General features: G+C 43.2%; 1 protein-coding gene across 1 annotated transcript; it reads right to left on the bottom strand.

Moving 5' to 3' along the window:
* Positions 1–246: 246 nt before the first annotated feature.
* Positions 247–20034, bottom strand: bcl7a (BAF chromatin remodeling complex subunit BCL7A; the record flags this gene model as incomplete). The annotated part of the gene is made up of 6 exons (XM_080743842.1): positions 247–524; positions 9018–9130; positions 12670–12822; positions 13413–13509; positions 17287–17371; positions 19943–20034. 6 exons carry the CDS (start codon positions 20032–20034, stop codon positions 450–452), a joined length of 615 nt encoding a protein of 204 aa, XP_080599968.1. The 3' UTR covers positions 247–449.
* Positions 20035–20519: the final 485 nt, after the last annotated feature.

Genomic DNA, 20519 nt, shown 5'->3' with positions numbered 1-20519 from the left:
TTCCCAATGGCCAGCACGTCCCTGTTCGGAGGTTAGAAAGGTTGGGGAGAAGAGAGCCGTCCGTCCGTACTCCCCTTGTTATCAACCACTTAAACCCTAAATACTTAGTTGACCGGGGTCCCACAGGGCTCTTATACTAGGTCCGCTAGTATTAATTTCCCCTCTCGACGCCAAATCTCGTCGTCGAAAAATAGACCCCGACGCACAAGCTTTCAACAACCTCGTTGTGAGCTTGTACCTCGGTGTTGGGTTTGCCACCCAGAACGGGGGACACAGCTAGGGTTCAAGTGGTTAATAACGGGCATTTTTGGGAACTATTACGGAGTAAAGGAAGAGAGGGAGGAGAGCCGGCGCGGTGTCCATTGTCCCCCAAAATGATCTAGAGGGTCAATGGAGGGAGGTACGGGAGGTTGAAGGAGACCAAAATGACCCCGAAAAGCACGGGGCATTTAATTCTCCTCAAAGTCCTGAGATGAGGACTCCAGTTTGCTCTTCTTGCTGGGCGGGGTCTCTTCCTCCAGGTCCTGACGACAGAGAGAACACAACACGTAAATATCAGCACAATTATCACTTGTTGTTTTAAGCCATTTAGGCCTAGGAATTATTGAATGCTTTAACCAGTGAAAAATAGCAGATATACAAGCTCACAGCGCGGCTGCGAGCTTGTAGATCTGCTATTTTTGAAAAAGTTGTGAAAATGTGTGCAAATCTTTGAATATATGTATTTTCAAAGCGAACATTTGTAACTCAAATTTTGCTTCTGGGTGGTCCCTGGAACGAAATATTTTGAGATGGGTGTCCGTGGCCAAATACATATATCATTTTGGGGGTCCTTCACATGAAAAGGTTTGAGAACCACTGACATAGTAGTCTCTCAAGAACAGACTAACTGAGCTCCATTTAAGTGAAAAGGACCTTTTCTTTGACGATGGCTTAGCCAGATTGCTGACATAGAAACATCGGTTTTTCAAAAGATCTTAGAAGGATTCAAAAGACACTTATAGAATCGGGTCAAAATTCAAATTTTCACGATTTTTCAAAAATAGCAGATCTATAAGCTCGCAGCGCGGCACTCGGTGCCGCGCTGTGAGCTTGTATATCTGCTATTTTTCAATAGTTAAAGCATAAAATAATGATACACTATAATGTGTACCTGTTCTAAATGGGTTAACCCATTCAATCTAGGAGAGAATTCATTTAAGATCTTTAGATAAACAGCAGATCTACCAGAGCTTTTCCATCCGTTATATTTTTAAATTGGTATTTGTATATCCAAAACTGTTACTTTTCAAGAAATGGGGGGGGGGGGGGGGGGGGGGGGGATGACCTGTGTTTCAATGGATCCAATGTAGTTATTACTTTTCATCGGTTAAATATGAAAAAAGAAAAAACGGGTACACATAACCGAACCGTGCCCCCTAGAATAGTATATATTTGAACTACACTGACGAGTGCTCCTCTTTCCACTTTTTTGGGCGGTTGATCACCGCGTCACCATGACTCAGACATAGCCATTATAGATAGAGTTCAAAATGACTCAGACATAACCATATTGAGTTCCCAGTACCTCAGCTACTCCTCAGGGTGTGTCATGCATGCTGACTGTGACAGCATGACATCAGACCCAAAAAGGGACAAGGATTCTGATTTACAATTTAGGCATCCTTAATCCAGAGCCATTTACAATAAGCAAGAACAGCACAAGGTAATACATCAAATGCACTGAAATAGTAATCTAAACATGTTGGTAAAAGAAAGAACCCATCATCAGTCAAACGGTGATAACCAGAATAGCCAAAAATAAAATCAATAATCTGTGCATTGAAGCTATACACACTATAGCATGGGTCTTCAACGTTTTCAGGCCAAGGACCCCTTAACAGAGAGAGAGAGAGATGACACAGGGACCCCCTCTAAATATTGTATAAATGTGTGATGGAGATTCTCATGGATTTCATAGAAAGATTCATAGACTTGTTTGACACTTAACCACTTAAAATCTTCTATCGTTGATACTTAGTTGCGACCGTAGGTCGCATTTACTACCAAAACCTCCACAGGCTGTCTGTCAGTGAGTGAGTCAGTCACACTTTTGCCCTGCTCATATCTCCACAACCGTTGCCCCCATCCATGCCAAATTTTGCACACACACTCCTTGACTGCCAAACTACAACCTCCAAGGACCCCCGGAGCCCCAGGGACCCCCAGGTCCCTGGGGGACCCCCAGATGTAAAAAATGACCAAATGTGCTCACACGTCACACGTCACACTTTTTCCCTGCTTATATCTCCGCACCCGTTGACCCGATCCATGCCAGAATTTACACACACACTCCTTGCCTGCCAAACTACAACCTCCAAGGACCCCCGGAGCCCCAGGGACCCCCAGCTCCCTGGGGGACCCCCAGATGTAAAAAATGACCAAATGTGCAAAAATGACCACCCCAACGGGGCTGCTCGCGGGGAATTCCCGGGGACCACCGACTCCTGGTGCTCCAGAACGGATGCAAAAGTGGTGGCGCCCCCAGTGGAGGACCCCCTGCCACTGCAGCGCACATAAAATGCCGTAACTCGGGCTAGGAGCGTCCGGGAGAGCCGGGGCCGGTACCTATTCGTCCGCCAAGGCAACGCGGAGACCCCACCCCTCATTTCTCACATGGCCCTATTCTAGCGCCACCTTCAGGCCGATTTTTAAAACACATTTTTGGACACTGCTCCTACAGTTTTTGCCCTAAAATCACGAATATCACTACACAGCATGTCTACACTCATGTCATCAACATGGATCAGGAAGATTTTGGAAAAACACATTTTTGCCCTATTTGTGGAGATAAGCCACCTACGGTCGCTTATCTCCCGATTAGGGAGTCTTACTGGTAAACTTGACCTCTCATTCTGTACTTCTCTTTGTCTGCTCTTTTTTTACCTCTACACCAAACCTATTAGCCAAAAATAGCAGATCTACAAGCTCTCAACACCTCGCAACCGCTATGTTTGGCTAAAGTTCTCCTCAAGAGTATACTGTAAGGATGCGAGGGTTCATTTGTGCAATGCTTTATTACAATTTAAGTACTAGGCCTAGGGCATTCATTTACAACAAAAAAAAAAAAAAAGACAACGAAAAACCAAAAAAAGGGGATAGAAGGTTTCCACCCGACAGCGACGATACAAGGTAAAAAGCGACTAACTGCCTGCAATTATGAAAATTACATGAAATCCATCATGGAAGGATTTGGCGGTAGTTTTGCCAAATGTGTGGGCTCGGGGGGTTAGTTTGGCATGTGACCTACGAATGAAGAAGCCAAGCAGCCAGTCATCATGATATTGCACTTACCCTGTGCGGGTTTAATTAAATGTAATTCATAAAATGTGTGTGCACGTCAGCAGGCGCTGTGTGAGGACGGGAGCCCTCTGACAGCCTTTTTTTTTCGGTTCTCTTTTCACCTGAACATGAAGTGGAAATTCCTGAAAAGCAGTTTCAGGGGTTTTCTGGTGACACAAAGGAAGTTCTTTTAAAATGAACACCGTGCTGCATGCATGCATGCATGCGTGAGTGAGTGTAGGGCTAGGGGGATATCCGTGGTGAGCGCCTCTACCATGCATAACCGCATGCCCATTTCCAGGCTGCAGCTGTCTGTCTGACAGTCATATGTAGTATGCTATGTGTTAATAATGCGTCAAACCCCTGCTACCACAGCACTTGTCCTAACAAATCTAACGTCACTATAATGTAATTATAGGCAAACATTGGGAAAAAGAATTCAAGCACTTTCAAAAATACTGAAACTAGGAGATCTACAATGTGTTGTTGACATATCGTCACTGTCTGGCCAAAACCTCTTAACTCCATTTTTTTGGCATAATTCAGGGCTATTGAACACCCTTTACATCTGAGTGTTGGTTAAAATAATATTGAACGAATGGAAAGTAGTAAAAAGTGCTTGGGACAAAACCTCCTAACTCCACACTTTCTGCCAAACCAGCAAACTCCACCCGATTGGCCCTCTCTCTTTTTCATAAATATGTGCTATTGAACACCCTTTATGTCTGTGTGTTGGTTCAAATAATATTGAACCTATGAAAAGTAGTAAAAAGCCTTCGGTCAAAACCTCCTAACTCCACTTGAGCTCATTTTCCCGAAAATGAATATTTTGGACAGCAGAGATATGATATTTTCACTATTTTTGCATGGCACTGTAGAGCATTTTAGTATAAAATAAAGCTTAAATGGATAATTGATAAAAAAAGAAAAGCTAAAGAAAATGATATAGGCCTATTACACATAAAAGTGCTTATCGATTAATGGAGAAAGTAATGGATAGCTGCAGCCCTAATGATGAGTGAATGCTCGTCTCACCGTCTGTCCATCTAGGATGGAAGTTGGCATAGAAACCAGGGATTTTCTCGCATGCACCTTTGACTGGTAAATGTAAATGATGGAATCAACTCACGCGTCACAGCTTACTCTAAAGTGGCGTGTAGACTATCTCTTCCACTGAACAAGATTCGTAGTAAGAGCGTAGTAAGGAAGCATGCGTGTGTGGCACCGCGCATCAGTTCTGTGAATTTCCTTGATTTAAGGGAAATTCTCCACAACCACAGTTTTCACACCTCTCTGTCTCGCTCTCTCATGGTACAGTATAAGTAGTAGTATCAGACTTCACTAAACTCAATCGAACAAACAGAAATAACAGACAGTCAATCTCTTGCCAGGCGAGACTGACTGGACTTAGTTGAACCTGTGACAGTACAGCGGAGCGTTAAGCATGGCGTCGGTTGTAAAGCGTGTGTTGTGTCTCAGTGTGTGTCTGTCCCTTGGTCTGGGTGCTATGAATGACGGGATGAACAAAGCTCTGACAAAACTCTACCCGCACTATGTAAGTACTGTAACTGCATGGTTACTACACCTACTATCTACTACCTGACCTCAACCCATTTAGGCCTGGGGCCGATTCAAAAAATCGCCTAGGTTTTCTGAAAAACGTAATATTTATTCAAAAATTAAGAAAAGAGTAAATTAAAAAATATGTTGCTATATAGCAGGGGTCTTCAACAGGGGGTCCTCAGAGTTACTACAGGGGGTCCTCCAAATCTTTGTGTAATAGAAACCTTTTTTCTCCTTTTTAATATTAACCACTAGCACCCATATTCTGAGAAGTTTAGCCAAACATAACAGATCTACAAGCTCACACCAAGCAGCGTGAGGCGTTGTGAGCTTGTAAATCAGCTATTTTGGGCAAAGAGGTTTGGTGTAGAGGGGGAAAAAGAGCAGACTAAGTACAGAGTGAAAGGTCAAGTTCATTAAGTATTGACGGTTCAAGTGGTTAAATATCTGAAAACACAAATTGACATGAATCCAAAACACACTGATTGTGCTGTCAAACGATGAAACTATATGGAATCTAGTTGAAGTAAGTTCATTATAAATAAAAGAAAATCTAAGAAATTCCATAAATTAGAAAACCAATGGTTAAGAAGTAGTGTAAATAGCCGATCTGTTGTTTTTTTCACTAGTTTGGGTCCCGGGCAAACGTCTAATTTCTCTTTTGCGTCTCGATCTGCAAATTTTGGGAACCACTGCTAATAACAGTCTTGAAAGTTGATTCTCACAAAGATGGCAATACGGGTGGGTGCACACTCACACAGAGCTAAAACACATTAACTGTATCGTTTTTGTTTTTGTTGACTTTTCAGGAAGTTAACAAACTGGAGGGATTTAATGGAGTTCCGGTGTTCTCCCTTGACTTCCTAAAAGACAGCAACATAGAGGTAGGTACGCATGCACGCAGGCGCACGCGCACGCACACACACACACACACACACACACACACACACACACACCCACCCACACCCACACCCACACACACACACACACCCACACACACACACACACAGTATTTACTATATATCTTTCTCTCTTTCAGAAAAGTGAAAAGAAGGTCCTAATGGTGGGTTTCTTGGAGGTGTATGAGAAGATGATTGGTCAGATGTTGAACCAGAGTCTTGGAGGCCAGGATCAGACCAGGGACTCGCCTAACAGCTCTGCCCAGGAAGGAGAGTCTGAGATCAGCAAGAACCTGCGATATGTGCTGGGGGAAGTCAGGGATCTGCTGAAATATCACTACCAGAACTCCACTCTGTTAAAGAAACAGATGCTGGACCTACAGAATATAAAGGTAGACACATGGGTATTAAACACACCCAAAAGAGATTTTTTTCCAGGACCACAAACTAGTGAAAATAGCAGATCTACAAGCTCACAATGCTTCGTTTCCTGTGAGCTTGTAGATCTGCTATTTTCACTTCCAACATTTTTTTCCCTCATTTATTTATGGAAATTATTATTATTATTATTATTTTATTTATGATTATTTTTTTGGTTTAAAATGTTAAAAATCTTTTGAAATCGCAACCCATAAAAATTGGTCCGCGACCCAAACATGGACCCAAACAGTGGACTAACTGAAAAACAGTGGACTAACTCTCTCTCTCTCTCTCTCTTTCTCTCAGACTAACAGCACACTGATCCAGAAGAAGGCTCTATATGAGTTTCCCTGGCTGTATCAACAAGCTTCCACACTAGCTGAGCAGCAATCTGGCTAGCCATCGTCAAAGAAAAGGCCCTCTCCGTTTTGTTCCTGAGAGATTAGTTGAGCAGAGACGCAGATAACAAGCCACAAGCTCTGGTAAAAGCGGCACTCCAAAATAAAGGATGCAAGACTGGCTCAGATACACACTCTCAAATGGAGAATACACTGTATACTGAGCCAGTCCTGCCGCTTTTTCCACTTAGTTGTTTTTTGTTTCAAGGTATTAATTTAATTATAATATTTTTTTTGTGTACTGTGTAAGGACAATGTTTTATTTGTGAATTTAAATTAAATTTGTAATATTTATTAAATATATTTATTAATTATCTCTAAAAAGAAAAATGTTTCTTCTTCTTTTTTTGGCCTGCTGGCAGCATGTACATGACATATGAAGCTTAACTCATTAACTGCCAAAAACGTGAATCCCTTAAAAATCCCGTTGTACCACCCTGCCACGCCCGTGAATCCCGTGAATAAAAAAAATAAAAAATAAAAAAAATAAAAATTATTTTATTTTATTTTTCAAAAAAAATTTTTTGGACCCCAAAAACGTTAGTAGGCATGATAGCGATCGCGAAATTGCTTGTTTAACCCCCATACAACCCCCATACAACTCAGGTAGCAGACCTCCAAGCTCACAACAGTGTAAAACATAATGGCTGCTATCTCATGAATGCCTGAACGGATTTCCATTCGGATTTTTTTGTTTGAAAGCTGTGAGCAATGTGGACACACGTGGTGCATTATCTAGGCATGGGTGTGCATGATCCGTGCACTATGAATTACATGGAAGTCTATGGAGACGAATGGCAGTTAAAGAGTACGAAGGTATTGTTAAATGGCAGCATATGAGTTAATATCGGTGTACTTTGTAATAATATGAACGCACACACACACACACACACACACACACACACACACTGTGAAAACAATCATCTGCAGCCTGGCAGAGATAATCAATCACTCGTGTGCGAGTCGACGTGCAGACAGACTGCTAAGTGAAAAATAACATGCAGATATTATCAGCATATTATCAGACTTGCTGACTCATGCGGTCCCTGTACTACCAAGTCAGGACCACCGGGTCCTGTGTTCTGGAGGTGTAACCATGGCCTCATGTCTCACATAGGCCAGCATGTGACAGATCAGGCAGACAGTCTGACAAGGTGGGTGATCGTGATTTCACCCTTTTCACGTCACACATGTTACGATAAGAGGGCCAAGACCGTGCAGTCTGCGGAACAGCAGGAACCTTCACTCTACACAGAATGCCGTGACACAATGCCTGCTGTATGCTGCTTCTTGAGCCCACTTCACACTTATATTTACCTACACAGCAAAATGTGTTACATAGGTGTATGCTTTGTGAATCCAAATCTACAGTATATAGTGAGTTTATTATGTTTACAAGATATATTTTAACAGCTTTTAGCACCCCCGTCTGGCCAACATTGGGAACTGTTTCTTGGCAAGCTAATGCACATCATCTATCAGTATTTTGACAAAGATTATTAGTATTTTTAAACATTTGACAGAGATATAGGATATAGAAGAAAAAGAAAATCAGCTTCAGGTCTAAATGGGTTAAGTAGCTAACCGCTTGAACCCCAGCATCCATATTCTGGGATAACTAAGGTCCTTTTGACTAAGAATAGAGGGTCTGGGCACCGTAGGCTGCAGTGCCAGCCTGGCAGCGCGTCATGGGTTCGGGTCCCGTTCCCCGATGGACTTTGCTGCGCTTTGCTCCCCATCGCTGTCCCCATTTCCTGTCGGCCTACTGTCCTATCAGAGGAGCTATGAGAGCCCAGAGATAAATCTTAAATCAGCTGATTTCTCCATACCTGGGTGGCTTTGCTCTGAGGGAGTGAGTGGTTAACACTAGATGGTTAAATGTGTGTTTCTCTATCATACCTGAGTGGCTTTGCTCTCTGGAGGGAGAGTCAGTGGTTAACACTAGATAAAGGGTCTTCAACAGGGGACCGGGACCCCTAGGGGGTCCTCAGAGTTGCTACAGGGGGTCCTTCAAATCTTTGTGTGGTAGAATACACTAATGATTGTGCTGTCAAACGATGAAGGTATATGGAATCGGGGCACCCGCTATCCTACTGGTCCAGGCGCATACCACTTAGGCATTGCCACATAGGCATGGATGCCTGGCGGTGTCGCCGGTTCGATTCCCGATGGCATTTGTAGCGTGTCACTCCCCATCTCTCCCCCCATTTCCTGCCAGTCTACTGTCCTATCAATGAAGGCATAAAAGCCCAAAAACAAATCTTAAAAAAAAGAAACTATATGGAATCTATGAAAAGGTTGTGGGGGGGGGGTCCCTGCTTCGTCTCTGTCAACTAAGAGGTCCTTGGCCTGAAAACGTTGAAGACCCCTGCACTAGATGTGCACTAGATGGTTAAATGTGTGCAGTTCTCCATACCTGAGTGGCTTTGCTCTCTGAGGGAGAGTCCTTGTCCCCTGAGGACGGCGCGTCTCTCTTGGCACTTGGTGCTCTTTCTGAGCTCTCTGAGGAGGCTGCCGGGAGGCTCTTACCTGAGGAAGACAACATATGACACGCACCATTATTACAATTTCAAATTCATGAGTATTTGTCACACAAAGCATTGCGATTAACGATCCAATTGTGTGGAAGAGTGGAACATATGGATACAAACTAATTTCTGTTTGCAATTTAGGCTTCATAATCAGAAACTGCACGGGGCAGATTACTGACATATTTAATAATTGTATACTTTAAAAATGTTGCTCTTGTTGAAAATAGCCGAAATAGCCGATCTAAAAGCTTACGATCAACAAGCTTACAAGGCGTCACAGAAGATCGGCTATTTTTCACATTTTTCAACATGGAAATGATTATGAAAAAATAATGGCAGTAATGTGTGAAAGTATGAATTGCAGTCAGTGGGGTAAATATGCAATGACAATGGTATGGTTCTTCAAACAGCAGTTTATATGTTGACAGTATATAGTATGATGTGGAATTTATACTGTAAACATGGACTATAGAACTGTAGATCCGCAAATTTAATCGCAATATTGGTCTGAGAGATTAGTTTTCCGCTATGCTCCTGACAGTAGAATAACCAAAGTTGTGTATTTGATACTTATGACGGCTCTGTTATAATAACTGAAAAACACCAGGAATAACCACATATCAGAACTAACCCTGTGTCAGTGAACATTTAAGAGATCAGTCCTGTCTAACTGAGGTGATACACAGACAGCAAAGCAGGCATCTTATCAGAAATAGCTCACGACTGAGACAGACAACCAACATGATAGAAAGATGAAAGGATGGCAGTTACAGCCCCTAGGGGGCAACGGCATCACAGCTGCAGCCTCGTCTTCCCTTTGTGTATTTGTAACAGCCAAGAACAAGTTGTCTCTTTCTCCCTCAGTGTGTCGTCGACAGGACAGAAGTAATTCACAAAACTTTATCCTAATATAAATCAAAATCATCGAAGCATATCGTCGTTGTCGGGTGAAAACCTTGCATGTCCATAACCGTTCGTTTTGCATTTATCATTTTAAAAATGATTTAAACTAGTGAAAACAGCCGATCTACAAGCACTCAACGCCTCGCGGTGCGAGGCGTTGAGTGCTTGTAGATCTGCTGTTTTCACTACTTTTGTGCGATGGCCTTGTATGATGAAGCAGGGCTTTAGTTTGCGAAAGAACGTACACATTTGAAACTTGGAGATACAAGGTTTCCAGCCGACAACGACGATATATAGCCTACTGCTTAGCATAAATGGAAATAAGATAAATTCATTGTAAAGATATTAAAATATTTATATTTTCGAGAACGGCAAAGAGGAACAGATGCCAGCTTCCATGTTGGGATGTTGAGACTAGTTCCAGACTCTATATAGCATAGGTTGTCTGGCTACGTGGGACTAGTTAGGCCTCTAGATAGGACTGGGCAAAATTGATAATATATCGATATTGTTAAATGAGACTAGACATATTCTGAGATTTGGGATATTGTGATACGAGATAAATGTAGTCTCTTTTGGGTTTTAATCCCTTAATGCCTGTTTTATACAAAATAGCTTATGGAGCCAAAGAAGGTTTTGTTGATGAATGATTATCATCAAACACACATTTTTATTTTCAATATAAATCGTCGTTGTTGGGTGTCCAAAACCTTCCTTGCGAGACGTTGTGTGCTTGTAGATCGGCTATTTTCACTACTTCTCTGCGACACTTTTTTATGATGAAGTGTGGCTTTAATTTACGAATAAAAAACATTAATTTGAAACTTGGATATACGAGGTTTCCACCCGACAGTGACGATATTCACTATCCCTTATACACCTATCCATCTTTGGAGAAAGTTTGTGGATTGATTGTGTGTGTGTGTGTGTGTGTGTGTGTGTGTGTGTGTGTGTGTGTGTGTGTGTGTGTGTGTGTGTTAGGGCATTCACCAAATATTCGAATATCAAAGTCACTATTCGATGTTGTTCACCGAAGTCGAATATTCTCTTTTTTTTTCTCTCTTTAACTCATTTAGTGCCCATGAAATTAACGGATTATAAAGTCCACGATGCCAGTCTCAGGTTGGCATCACCCCCGTTATCTTATTTTGAAGGCCAGAAGTCCACAGCGCAAACACTTCCGGTCTGACGTCATCGCGTCCTGCGCCGGAACCGATCGTTGTCCACGTGGAGCTTTTATACATGTGTAACATAAGCGAGCATCTGCCTCCATCCTAGCTTCTAAAGTGTAGTTTTGAGATAATGGACATTAAAGATGAGATCCCCCGTCCACCTCAATGTTATGGATGGGACTATTTTGTGCTCGTGGAGCCGTGATGATGCGAAATCAGCGACGGATTTCGTCTCCGGACCTCCGGCCATTGTTCTCGGTAATGTATCCGCCGTTACAGTAATATATTACTTTTCACGAGAATACTCGGGATTGGCACCATGTGATACTCGAGTATTTTTCACGAGTCTTCTCTGGATTGGCACTATATGAGTTAAAAAAGATATAGTTTATAAAGCTTGGCTAGATAGGAAGTCAATGCCCCTGGTGGATGAATTTATTAATGCTCTATACCAGTAGTGAGGGGATTAAGGGGAGCAAATGCTAATTTCGTGCAATTTTGACTTAAAGCGCGAAATTTGCACAGATGTAGCCCAGGGCTTGCTCTAATGATTTAGCTAGGGCGCCCGAGTCTGCGACCTTCGGGGTCGCCACAGCGGCCAAATCAAGTTGGGCTCCCATTGACTTTCTATACAGGAGGAAAATACCCAGAATTACTTTTTTTTCTGGGTATTTAAGGAGGATCTGAGGGGTCTAACTAGGGGTTTGTCATCATGCTGAATCCATTGCAGGCATTTGTTTTGCACAAAAAACATTCTGTGGGCTAGAAATGGCCTCAGAAAACAATACACGTATGGGTGCGTTTTCATGTTAGTCGGAGGGCCTTAGGGTTTTTTTTTTCTCGTGCTAATCAGTCTAAAAGTTCAAAATTTTGCACAGATGTAGCTCAGGGCATGCTCTAATGATTTTGCTAGGGCGCCCGAGTCTGCAACATTCGGGGTCACCACAGTGGCCAAATCAAGTTGGGCTCCCATCGACTTTAGTGATGAAAAGTGATGAGTCATCACTTTTCGCAGACTCGGGCGCCCTAGCTAAATCATTAGAGCATGCCCTGAGCTACATCTGTGCAAAATTTTGAACTTTTAGACTGATTAGCACGAGAAAAAAAACCCTAAGGCCTCCGACTAACATGAAAACGCACCCATACGTGTATTGTTTTCTAAGGCCATTTCTAGCCCACAGAATGTTTTTTGTGCAAAACAGATCTACATGCGTTGTGAGCATGTAGATCGGCTATTTTCACAATGTTCGCCTCTTGCTTACTTAATATTTGCAAGTTTGGCCAGTCCTGTCGAATATTCGACTATTCGAATACTTTGAGGTTGAATAATTCGAATACTAAAAATCACTATTCGTGAATGCCCTAGTGTGTGTGTGTGTGTGTGTGTGTGTGTGTGTGTGTGTGTGTGTGTGTGTGTGTGTGTGTGTGTGTGTGTGTGTGTGCGTGCGCGTGTGTGTCTGACCCCTCTTGCTGTCAGGACTCTGGTCGTTCTTGGCTTCAGTGTTGTCGCGGTGGGAGACGGCGGCGGCGGGCTCGGGGGTGGGGCTGGTGCTACAGCTGTTTTCCTGCTTCACCGGAGACGAGTCGGCGATGGAACTCTGGTTGCTGCATTCGTCTGGAATGGACACGGATAATGTATTAGCAATATTAGTCACTGATCACCAAATAGAGGAGGGGTCTTCAACAGGGGGCCCTCAAGAGTTATTACAGGGGGTCCTCCAAATCTTTGTGAAACTCCTTTTACATATTAACCACTTGAACCCTAGTCGGTGTCCATATTCTGAGAACCTTAGCCAAAAATAGCAGATCTACAAGCTCACAGAGCTTGTAGATCGGCTATTTTTGACATAAATAGCGGGGGGAAAAGAGCAGACTAAGTACAGAGTGAAAGGTCAAGTGTATTAAGTATTGACGGTTCGAGTGGTTCAATATCTGAAAACACAAATTGACATGAATCCAAAATACACTGGTGATCGTGCTGTCAAACGATTAAACTATATGGAATTTATAAAAAGGTTGTGGGGGTCCCTGCTTCATCTCTCTCTCAGCTAAGGGGTCCTTGGCTTGAATACATTGAAGACATTGACATTTAGCTGGGGTTCCCCTGGAAGCCCCTCAAGGACCCCTGGGGGTCCCCTGGGGGTCCCTGGACCCCACGTTGAGAACCAGTGCTTCTAGATAGAGTTGCAGTGTGATTCCACTCACCATGCATGTCCATCATCCCAGGTGAAGAGCTATTCTCTGGAGTGGTCACCTCTGAGCCATACTTCTCATCCTTGCCTTTCTTCTTATTCTTGTTCTTCTAAAAACAGATAAAGAATAATAATAATTAAGTTATGCATGTGTGGTTAATGATCAAGTAAAAATGTAACTTTTGAGCGCAAAAGGTTATGAGGGTCAATTTAAATAAATAGCTATGCAAGTAGCAATTACAAGAGCCAAGCACCTACCAGAGATGTGCAGGATTTTACTATTTACAATTTAGGCATTTGGCAGACGCTCTTAATCCAGAGGGACTTGCAGTAAACAAAGGTAATACATCAATACATCAAAATCAATATAAGGTAATACATCAAATGCATAGAAATAGTAATCTAGGGAAAAAAACGTAGGTAGACCACGCATCTATTCAGTAAAAAAAAAACAAAAAAAAAACGTTATAACAAAACAAAAAATAAATCTAAATCTAAATTACATGTATAGTCATTGAGGATAGGCAAGTGCTACGATAAGTGCTATGGGCTAAGGTGGAATCTGAAGAGGTGAGTCTTCAGACCATGGTGGAAGCTAGGGAGTTAAGGTGGTTGCACACTGCACTGCGTGTTTTCGTTGCGTTTTGGAAATCCGAAAGCCGTAGGCCAGGGAGAGAGAGAGGAAAGAGAGAGAGAGCAAGGGACTCAGTGCAACAGCTGCGAAAATCGGAAAAAATCAACCCTGGTCCGAAAATAAATACGAAACCGGCGGCAGTGTGCAAACTTGATTGACATAATGTGAGGTTGATTTTTTTATTCACACGCTCCGAAATTCACTCCGATATTCGTCCCGAAAAATGCAGCAGTGTGCAAAGACCTTGAGTCTGCCCTTCTAAGTGCAACAGGGAGTTTATTCCACAGTTTGGGAATTCAGACACACACACAGTATGCTAACCTTTTGGAGGGAAGTTCAATAAACATGAATAGACCATTCTAAATGGTCTCAACTCAAAAAGTGGACACTATAGTTTGTAGTTATTCAACAAAATAAAGTACATCTTATGTTCTAAGTCTTATTCATGTAGATGTAGTAAATCTGTTCCTCTCAATGTGCACATCAAAAAAAAAAAATGCTCAGATGTGCTCGGGTTGCGAGATGTTGTGAGCAAGTAGATCTGCTATTTTCACAATAGAACCGTGTTATACAAAATGCAATCTGGCAAGCCATCTTCAAAGAAAAGGGAACACCCACTCGGGTTGTCCCTCTTCCGTAGCCATCATGACTCTGTCTCGAGAGAATGTAAAAAATGTAATGCCTCAACTCATAGTGCTCGTAAGGGTGGGGGGGGGGGGGGGGGGTCCCCATTTAAAATATGATTATTTTGGGGGTCGCGGCCTGAAAAGGTTGAGAACCTCTGATCTATGACATATCTATGACATATGACTCCACATTTGGGCAAGGTTTCAGCCCAATCAAAGCTGTGTTACTGTTAACTACATGAATTATGTAAAGTATAAAATACTGTGTGCCCTACTGGCAGTGCGAGTGTGCACACAATATTTGGCACTGAGCGGTCAAGTAGTTTGCAAGGTTAGCTCCACACACAGAAAGCTAGACTGCTACAGACTCAAGGAAGGACTGAGGGGAAAAAGGAAGGAGGCTTACCATAGCATAGCAGGTTTGGCCAAACTTAGAAACAGAAGACAATATGCTTTGGCAAGTATATACAGACTATCCCTAACAAATATGTCAATATTAAATTAAAAGAATGAGCTTGATACATTCCAGTGTTTTTTCTCCTAAATTCAAAATGGCAGAAATGAATAATGGTCGATATTATGTGTTCTATTGGTAAAGCCAAAGCACTTCTATTGAGGGTAACGGTGCCATTTAGCATGGAGAGTGCAGAATGCTTTGTTCAAATTGTTCAACATACAGTGAGTGTACCGATATGCATATCATCACGTCGTACAGATAACTGACCAGTAAGACTCCCTAATCGGGAGATAAGCGACCGTAGGTCTCGCTAGAAGAGGGCCATGTGAGAAATGAGGGGTGGGGTCTCCGCGTTGCCTTGGCGGACGAATAGGTACCGGCCCCGGCTCTCCCGGACGCTCCTAGGCCGAGTTAGGGCATTTTATGTGAGCTGCAGTGGAGGGGGTCCTCCACTGGGGGCGCCACCACTTTTGCATCCGTTCTGGAGTACCAGGAGTGGGTGGTCCCCGGGAATTCCCCGTGAGCAGCCCCGTGGGGGTGGTCATTTGGTCATTTTTGCACATTTGGTATTTTTTTTACACCTGGGGGTCCCCCAGGGACCTGGGGGTCCCTGGAACTCCGGGGGTCCTTGGAGGTTGTAGTTTGGCAGGCAAGGAGTTTGTGTGGAAATTTTGGCATGGATCGGGGCAACGGTGGCCGAGATATGAGTAGGGGGAAAGTGTGACGTGTATGTGGTAATGTTTTTACACCTGGGGGTCCCCCAGGGACCTGGGGGTCCCTGGAACTCCGGGGATCCTTGGAGGTTGTAGTTTGGCAGGCAAGGAGTTTGTGTGGAAATTTTGGCATGGATCGGGGCAACGGTTGTGGAGATATGAGCAGGGCAAAAGTGTGACTGACTGACGGACTGACGGACTGACAGACAGCCCCTGGAGCTTTTGATAGTAAATGCGACCTACGGTCGCAATAATTAATTTAGCTGTCTGAAAGCCCTTTCAGATGCACAGGGAAGCCACACTGTTGTTAGACACTGTGTTGTCTTTTAATATTCACATAAACTGAAGTTTCAGAATTGCTGAAATATTGAGTTTGGTTAACAGTCGCCATAGTTACTGAAGGTGATTACTGAAAGCATTCACGGGTCTCTTTACAGGCGTTATATATACATTTAAGCTATTATTATTATTAACCACTTCTTCAACTGACCAACAACACCCTAACCCTAAACCTAACTCGTAACCATCTCTAGTCTAATGCCCGCCTAAACACAACCATATTAGCCCTCAGGCGACATTTAACCTAATGTGGAAACACAACGCTATAAATGGTATACCAGCAAATAGTGTGATTCAAATAACCTAATAGCAGACTTTATGAGCTCAGTTATGAGCATATTACATAGAAGAAACGGTAAAATGTGCCTTCCAATGTTTATGACAGTAGTGTGAACTGGCTAAAATGCTTTTACTTGGTACAGTATAAGAGGAGACAAGATAGTAATAATACAATTATGAATGCAGCCAGAACAAGAGCACAATGACACATCAATCATTTCTTAATATTCATTAACAGCACAATGATTCAGCTAAATTTGAGCCTTGCTTCAGCATGCTCAAACTTCACTTCTCCGTGATGCGCTTTGTCCCTTTTTAGCATGTACTGTATATAGACGCCATCTCCTGTGGCATAGGCAAATATATGTACACACATAGATGGGGATGGGACGATATGAGAATTTCTTGTCACGATGATTGTGACCAAAGAAATTGCGATTTACATTATTATCGCGATAATCAAAAAAAATCTCTGCCATCCATTATCCTGGGGCGGAAGATTTGCCAAAAAATAGTAGATCGACAATGGCTATTTTTTGGCAAAGAGTAAAAAAGAAAAAGACTGTATCAAGTATGTTATTTCCAGGTCCGTTTTACAAATTATAGAGGTTTAAGTGGTACCAGATATGCAGCTCGGCAAATAAAAGGTGAAGTGATCCCATCCCAGAGTATTTCACAATAAACTTAAATCTCCACGATACGATTATCGTGAGTACTTTTTAACACGATAAACGATAATAACGATTATCGTCCCATCCCTACACACTTCATGTGTACATATATTTGCATATGTGACAAACATGAGTGGTCGTCGTATGGTAAAGAAAGCTTGAACTTACATCATCTGCTGATTTGGGTTCTGTCACTGGGACCCACTTGTAGATCCGAAGAGATGTATCCCCAACCGTCACCCATTTCTTCTCCCTATTTAGCAAGAGGCACAAAAGTGACACAACTTTGACATGAGTATAATAAAGACATTACCAGCCTGGACGTGAAACATCTTTAAATTATGCTGCTGTAATTTAATCAAAGCTAAACCAAACCATGTTACCCTGACAACAGACAACGCATATATAACCAGTAAGACTCCCTAATCGGGAGATAAGCGACCGTTGGTCGCTTATCTCCATAAATAGAGCAAAAATGTGTTTTTCCAAAATCTTCCTGATCCATGTTGTTGACATGAGTGTAGACATACTGTGTAGTGATTTTCGTGATTTTAGGGCAAAATCTGAATCGGCCTCATGGTGGCGCTAGAGGGCCATGTGAGAAATGAGGGGTGGGGTCTCCTCGCCGCCAAGGCGGACGAATAGGTACCGGCCCCGGCTCTCCCGGTCGCTCCTAGCCCGAGTTACGGCATTTTATGTGAGCTGCAGTGGCAGGGGGTCCTCCACTGGGGGCGCCACCACTTTTGCATCCGTTCTGGAGCACCAGGAGTGGGTGGTCCCCGGGAATGCCCCGTGAGCAGCCCCGTTGGGGTGGTCATTTGGTCATTTTTGCACATTTGGTAATTTTTTACACCTGGGGGTCCCCCAGGGACCTGGGGGTCCCCGAAACTCCGGGGGTCCTTGGAGGTTGTAGTTTGGCAGGCAAGGAGTGTGTGTGCAAAATCTGGCATGGATCGGGGCAACGGTTGCAGAGATATGAGCAGGGCAAAAGTGTGACGTGTGACGTGTGACAGAGGGAGTGACGGAGGGAGTGACGGAGGGAGTGACGGAGGGACAGCCGGTGGAGGTTTGGATAGTGTGCAAGTAACTGCGACCTACGGTCGCAATTACCGGTAGTTTAAATCTGTGCAAACAATTCAAATGTTTAAATCATGCAAAGTAGCCTAGTATTAATGCATGCACTGCCTGTAACTTACAAACATGATTAGATGCCAGTTAACTTGTCAGCTAACTTTTATCTATCCCAAGTTATTACAGAAATACAACCCGAAATATCTTGTAGCAATGTTATTATATGAAGTTGGATATAGTATATATTAATGCTTGTAGCCTACTGCCAAACATGATTATAGATGCCAGCTAGCTTTCGTACGTTTATTTTTACAACAAGTTATTACAGAAATAGGTCTACAACCCAAATCTTGTAGCAACGTTATTATATTAAGTTGGATTTAGGAATGGATTACTGTCTGAATTACCAAATTATTTTTATTGCTCAGACTGCCCATAACTTACAAACATGATTAGATGCCAGTTAGTATACGTTTAATTTTTCACCAATGCTATTAGGCTACAGAAATACAACCCTAACATATTTAGGGGCTATAGCCTATTCATTTGGATCTAGCAATTACTGTCTGAGTGACCACATCATGTATAAAATCATGGATGCTTTGACCTGTGGCCAGCCTTCTATTAACGAACACAACACATCCAGAAGCACGTTTGTCTTCATCATTTTGTATTTGTTAAATCTTTATTATACTGAGTCACAACGTGTTCATTCACCACCAGTGGCCCTGTACAATCCCTTCTTCTCTCCCAACCCCCACGTTCATTCCTCTCCATCTGGCCGCCCTTCAGTGCGACTCAAAGCGCTTAATTTAAAACTCCACACACACTAAAACCAGTCAGTGGTTCCAAAACTTTTTAGCTCGTGACCCGAAAGAGAAATTAGACGGTTGCCCGCCGGGACCCAAAACTAGTGAGAGAGCTGATCTTCACGAGGCGCTGTGAGCTTGTAGATCATCTATTTTCACTACTATTTCACTACTTGAAAGCAAATGTCTAATTTGTTGGAATTTCTTAGATTTAGCTTTGATTTCATGGAATTACTGAAAGAATCATCACCTTTCGTTTTTTTAATTCATTAAAAAAAATATATAGTTTCATGGGAATGTTAAATGTTTATTGAAAATGTTTTGAATAATAATATATACATTTTAAATGTAGGAAACAAAAAACAAAAAGGACCCATAAAAATGTGTCCACGACCCACAAATGGGTCCCCGACCCAGTGCTTGGGAACCAGTGCACTAATAAACTACTCCCGACTCGAGAGCGCCAGTCGTCATATATATTATTATTACTGTCTCCCCGGCGGCGAGCGAAGAGACGGACAGTTTTTGTGTCGTCCTTTTTAGGCGATCGCCCGCCGCCGCACAGCACACCACTGTAAAACAGAAAGAAAGGAGGAATGGCTTCGTGTGTGACTGCAACGACATGGCTTCTTCTTTCTCTGTTGGGTTCAACCCTCCTCCCTCTCCCCACAAGGGAGGAGGAGGGGGAGAGCGAGAGAGAGAAAAAAAAGATCTGCTCAAAAAAATCGAATCGTTATCGAATAAGTCAATCGAATAAAGTCGCGCAAGTGCGCCCCGGTCGGTGCACCTGAAGAAGTTGCAAGTACATCTAAAAAAAACGCCGTTGAACATGTCTTTTTGGTTTCTTCTCTCCTCCGCTCTACGTTCCCTCTCTCTCTCGCTCTCCTCCCCCAACAAGCCTTTCTCGTGTGTTAGGTAACCTTCCTTTCTTTCCTTTTTCTTACCATTTTCGTACTTTCTCGATCGCGGCCATGACCCGCTTGATGTCATCTTTCGCCCTGCTCCGGGTCTCCGCTCGGACCGACCTGCCCGACATTGCAGCGGTGCTTGGTGGTGGTGGTTAGAGATATTTTTTTAAAGGCTCGACTAGAGCGACGCCGGCAGTTTCAGTTCTCACCAGACAGACACAATGCAAACACACACGGGTCGGGGAGGGGGGGTGCCCAACGCGCGTGCGCCGACTTTTGCGCTTCGCCCGTACGACGGTAGTGCTTTCCTGTGGGTCGAATTCCAGTTGCGACGAACGTTGCGGATCCGGTCTGCTGCTCGGGGAGCGGATACGGAAACGGGCGGCGCGCGTGCTGTGCTGTGTTGTACCGGATATAGTAGGCGGGCTCCGCTCTAGACCGGATCAAGCTGGTTGATTCGGAAAGGAAAACATGCAGGCTTTCCACGGTTACTGCCAAAGATTTTGAATCTAGGAAGATACGCAATCTCAACCTAGACGCGAGGTGCCAATTTACACTTTGTGAACATATGGGCATATATATGGCCTACTTGTGCCCCAGTAGAGCGTGCCTA

This window comes from Nannobrachium achirus, assembly GCF_963921795.1.
Source record: "Nannobrachium achirus genome assembly, chromosome: 15".
NCBI classification, from domain to species: Eukaryota; Metazoa; Chordata; class Actinopteri; order Myctophiformes; family Myctophidae; genus Nannobrachium; species Nannobrachium achirus.
The sequence above is the reverse complement of the archived record's forward strand: the minus strand, read 5'-3'. Positions and strand labels throughout refer to the sequence as shown.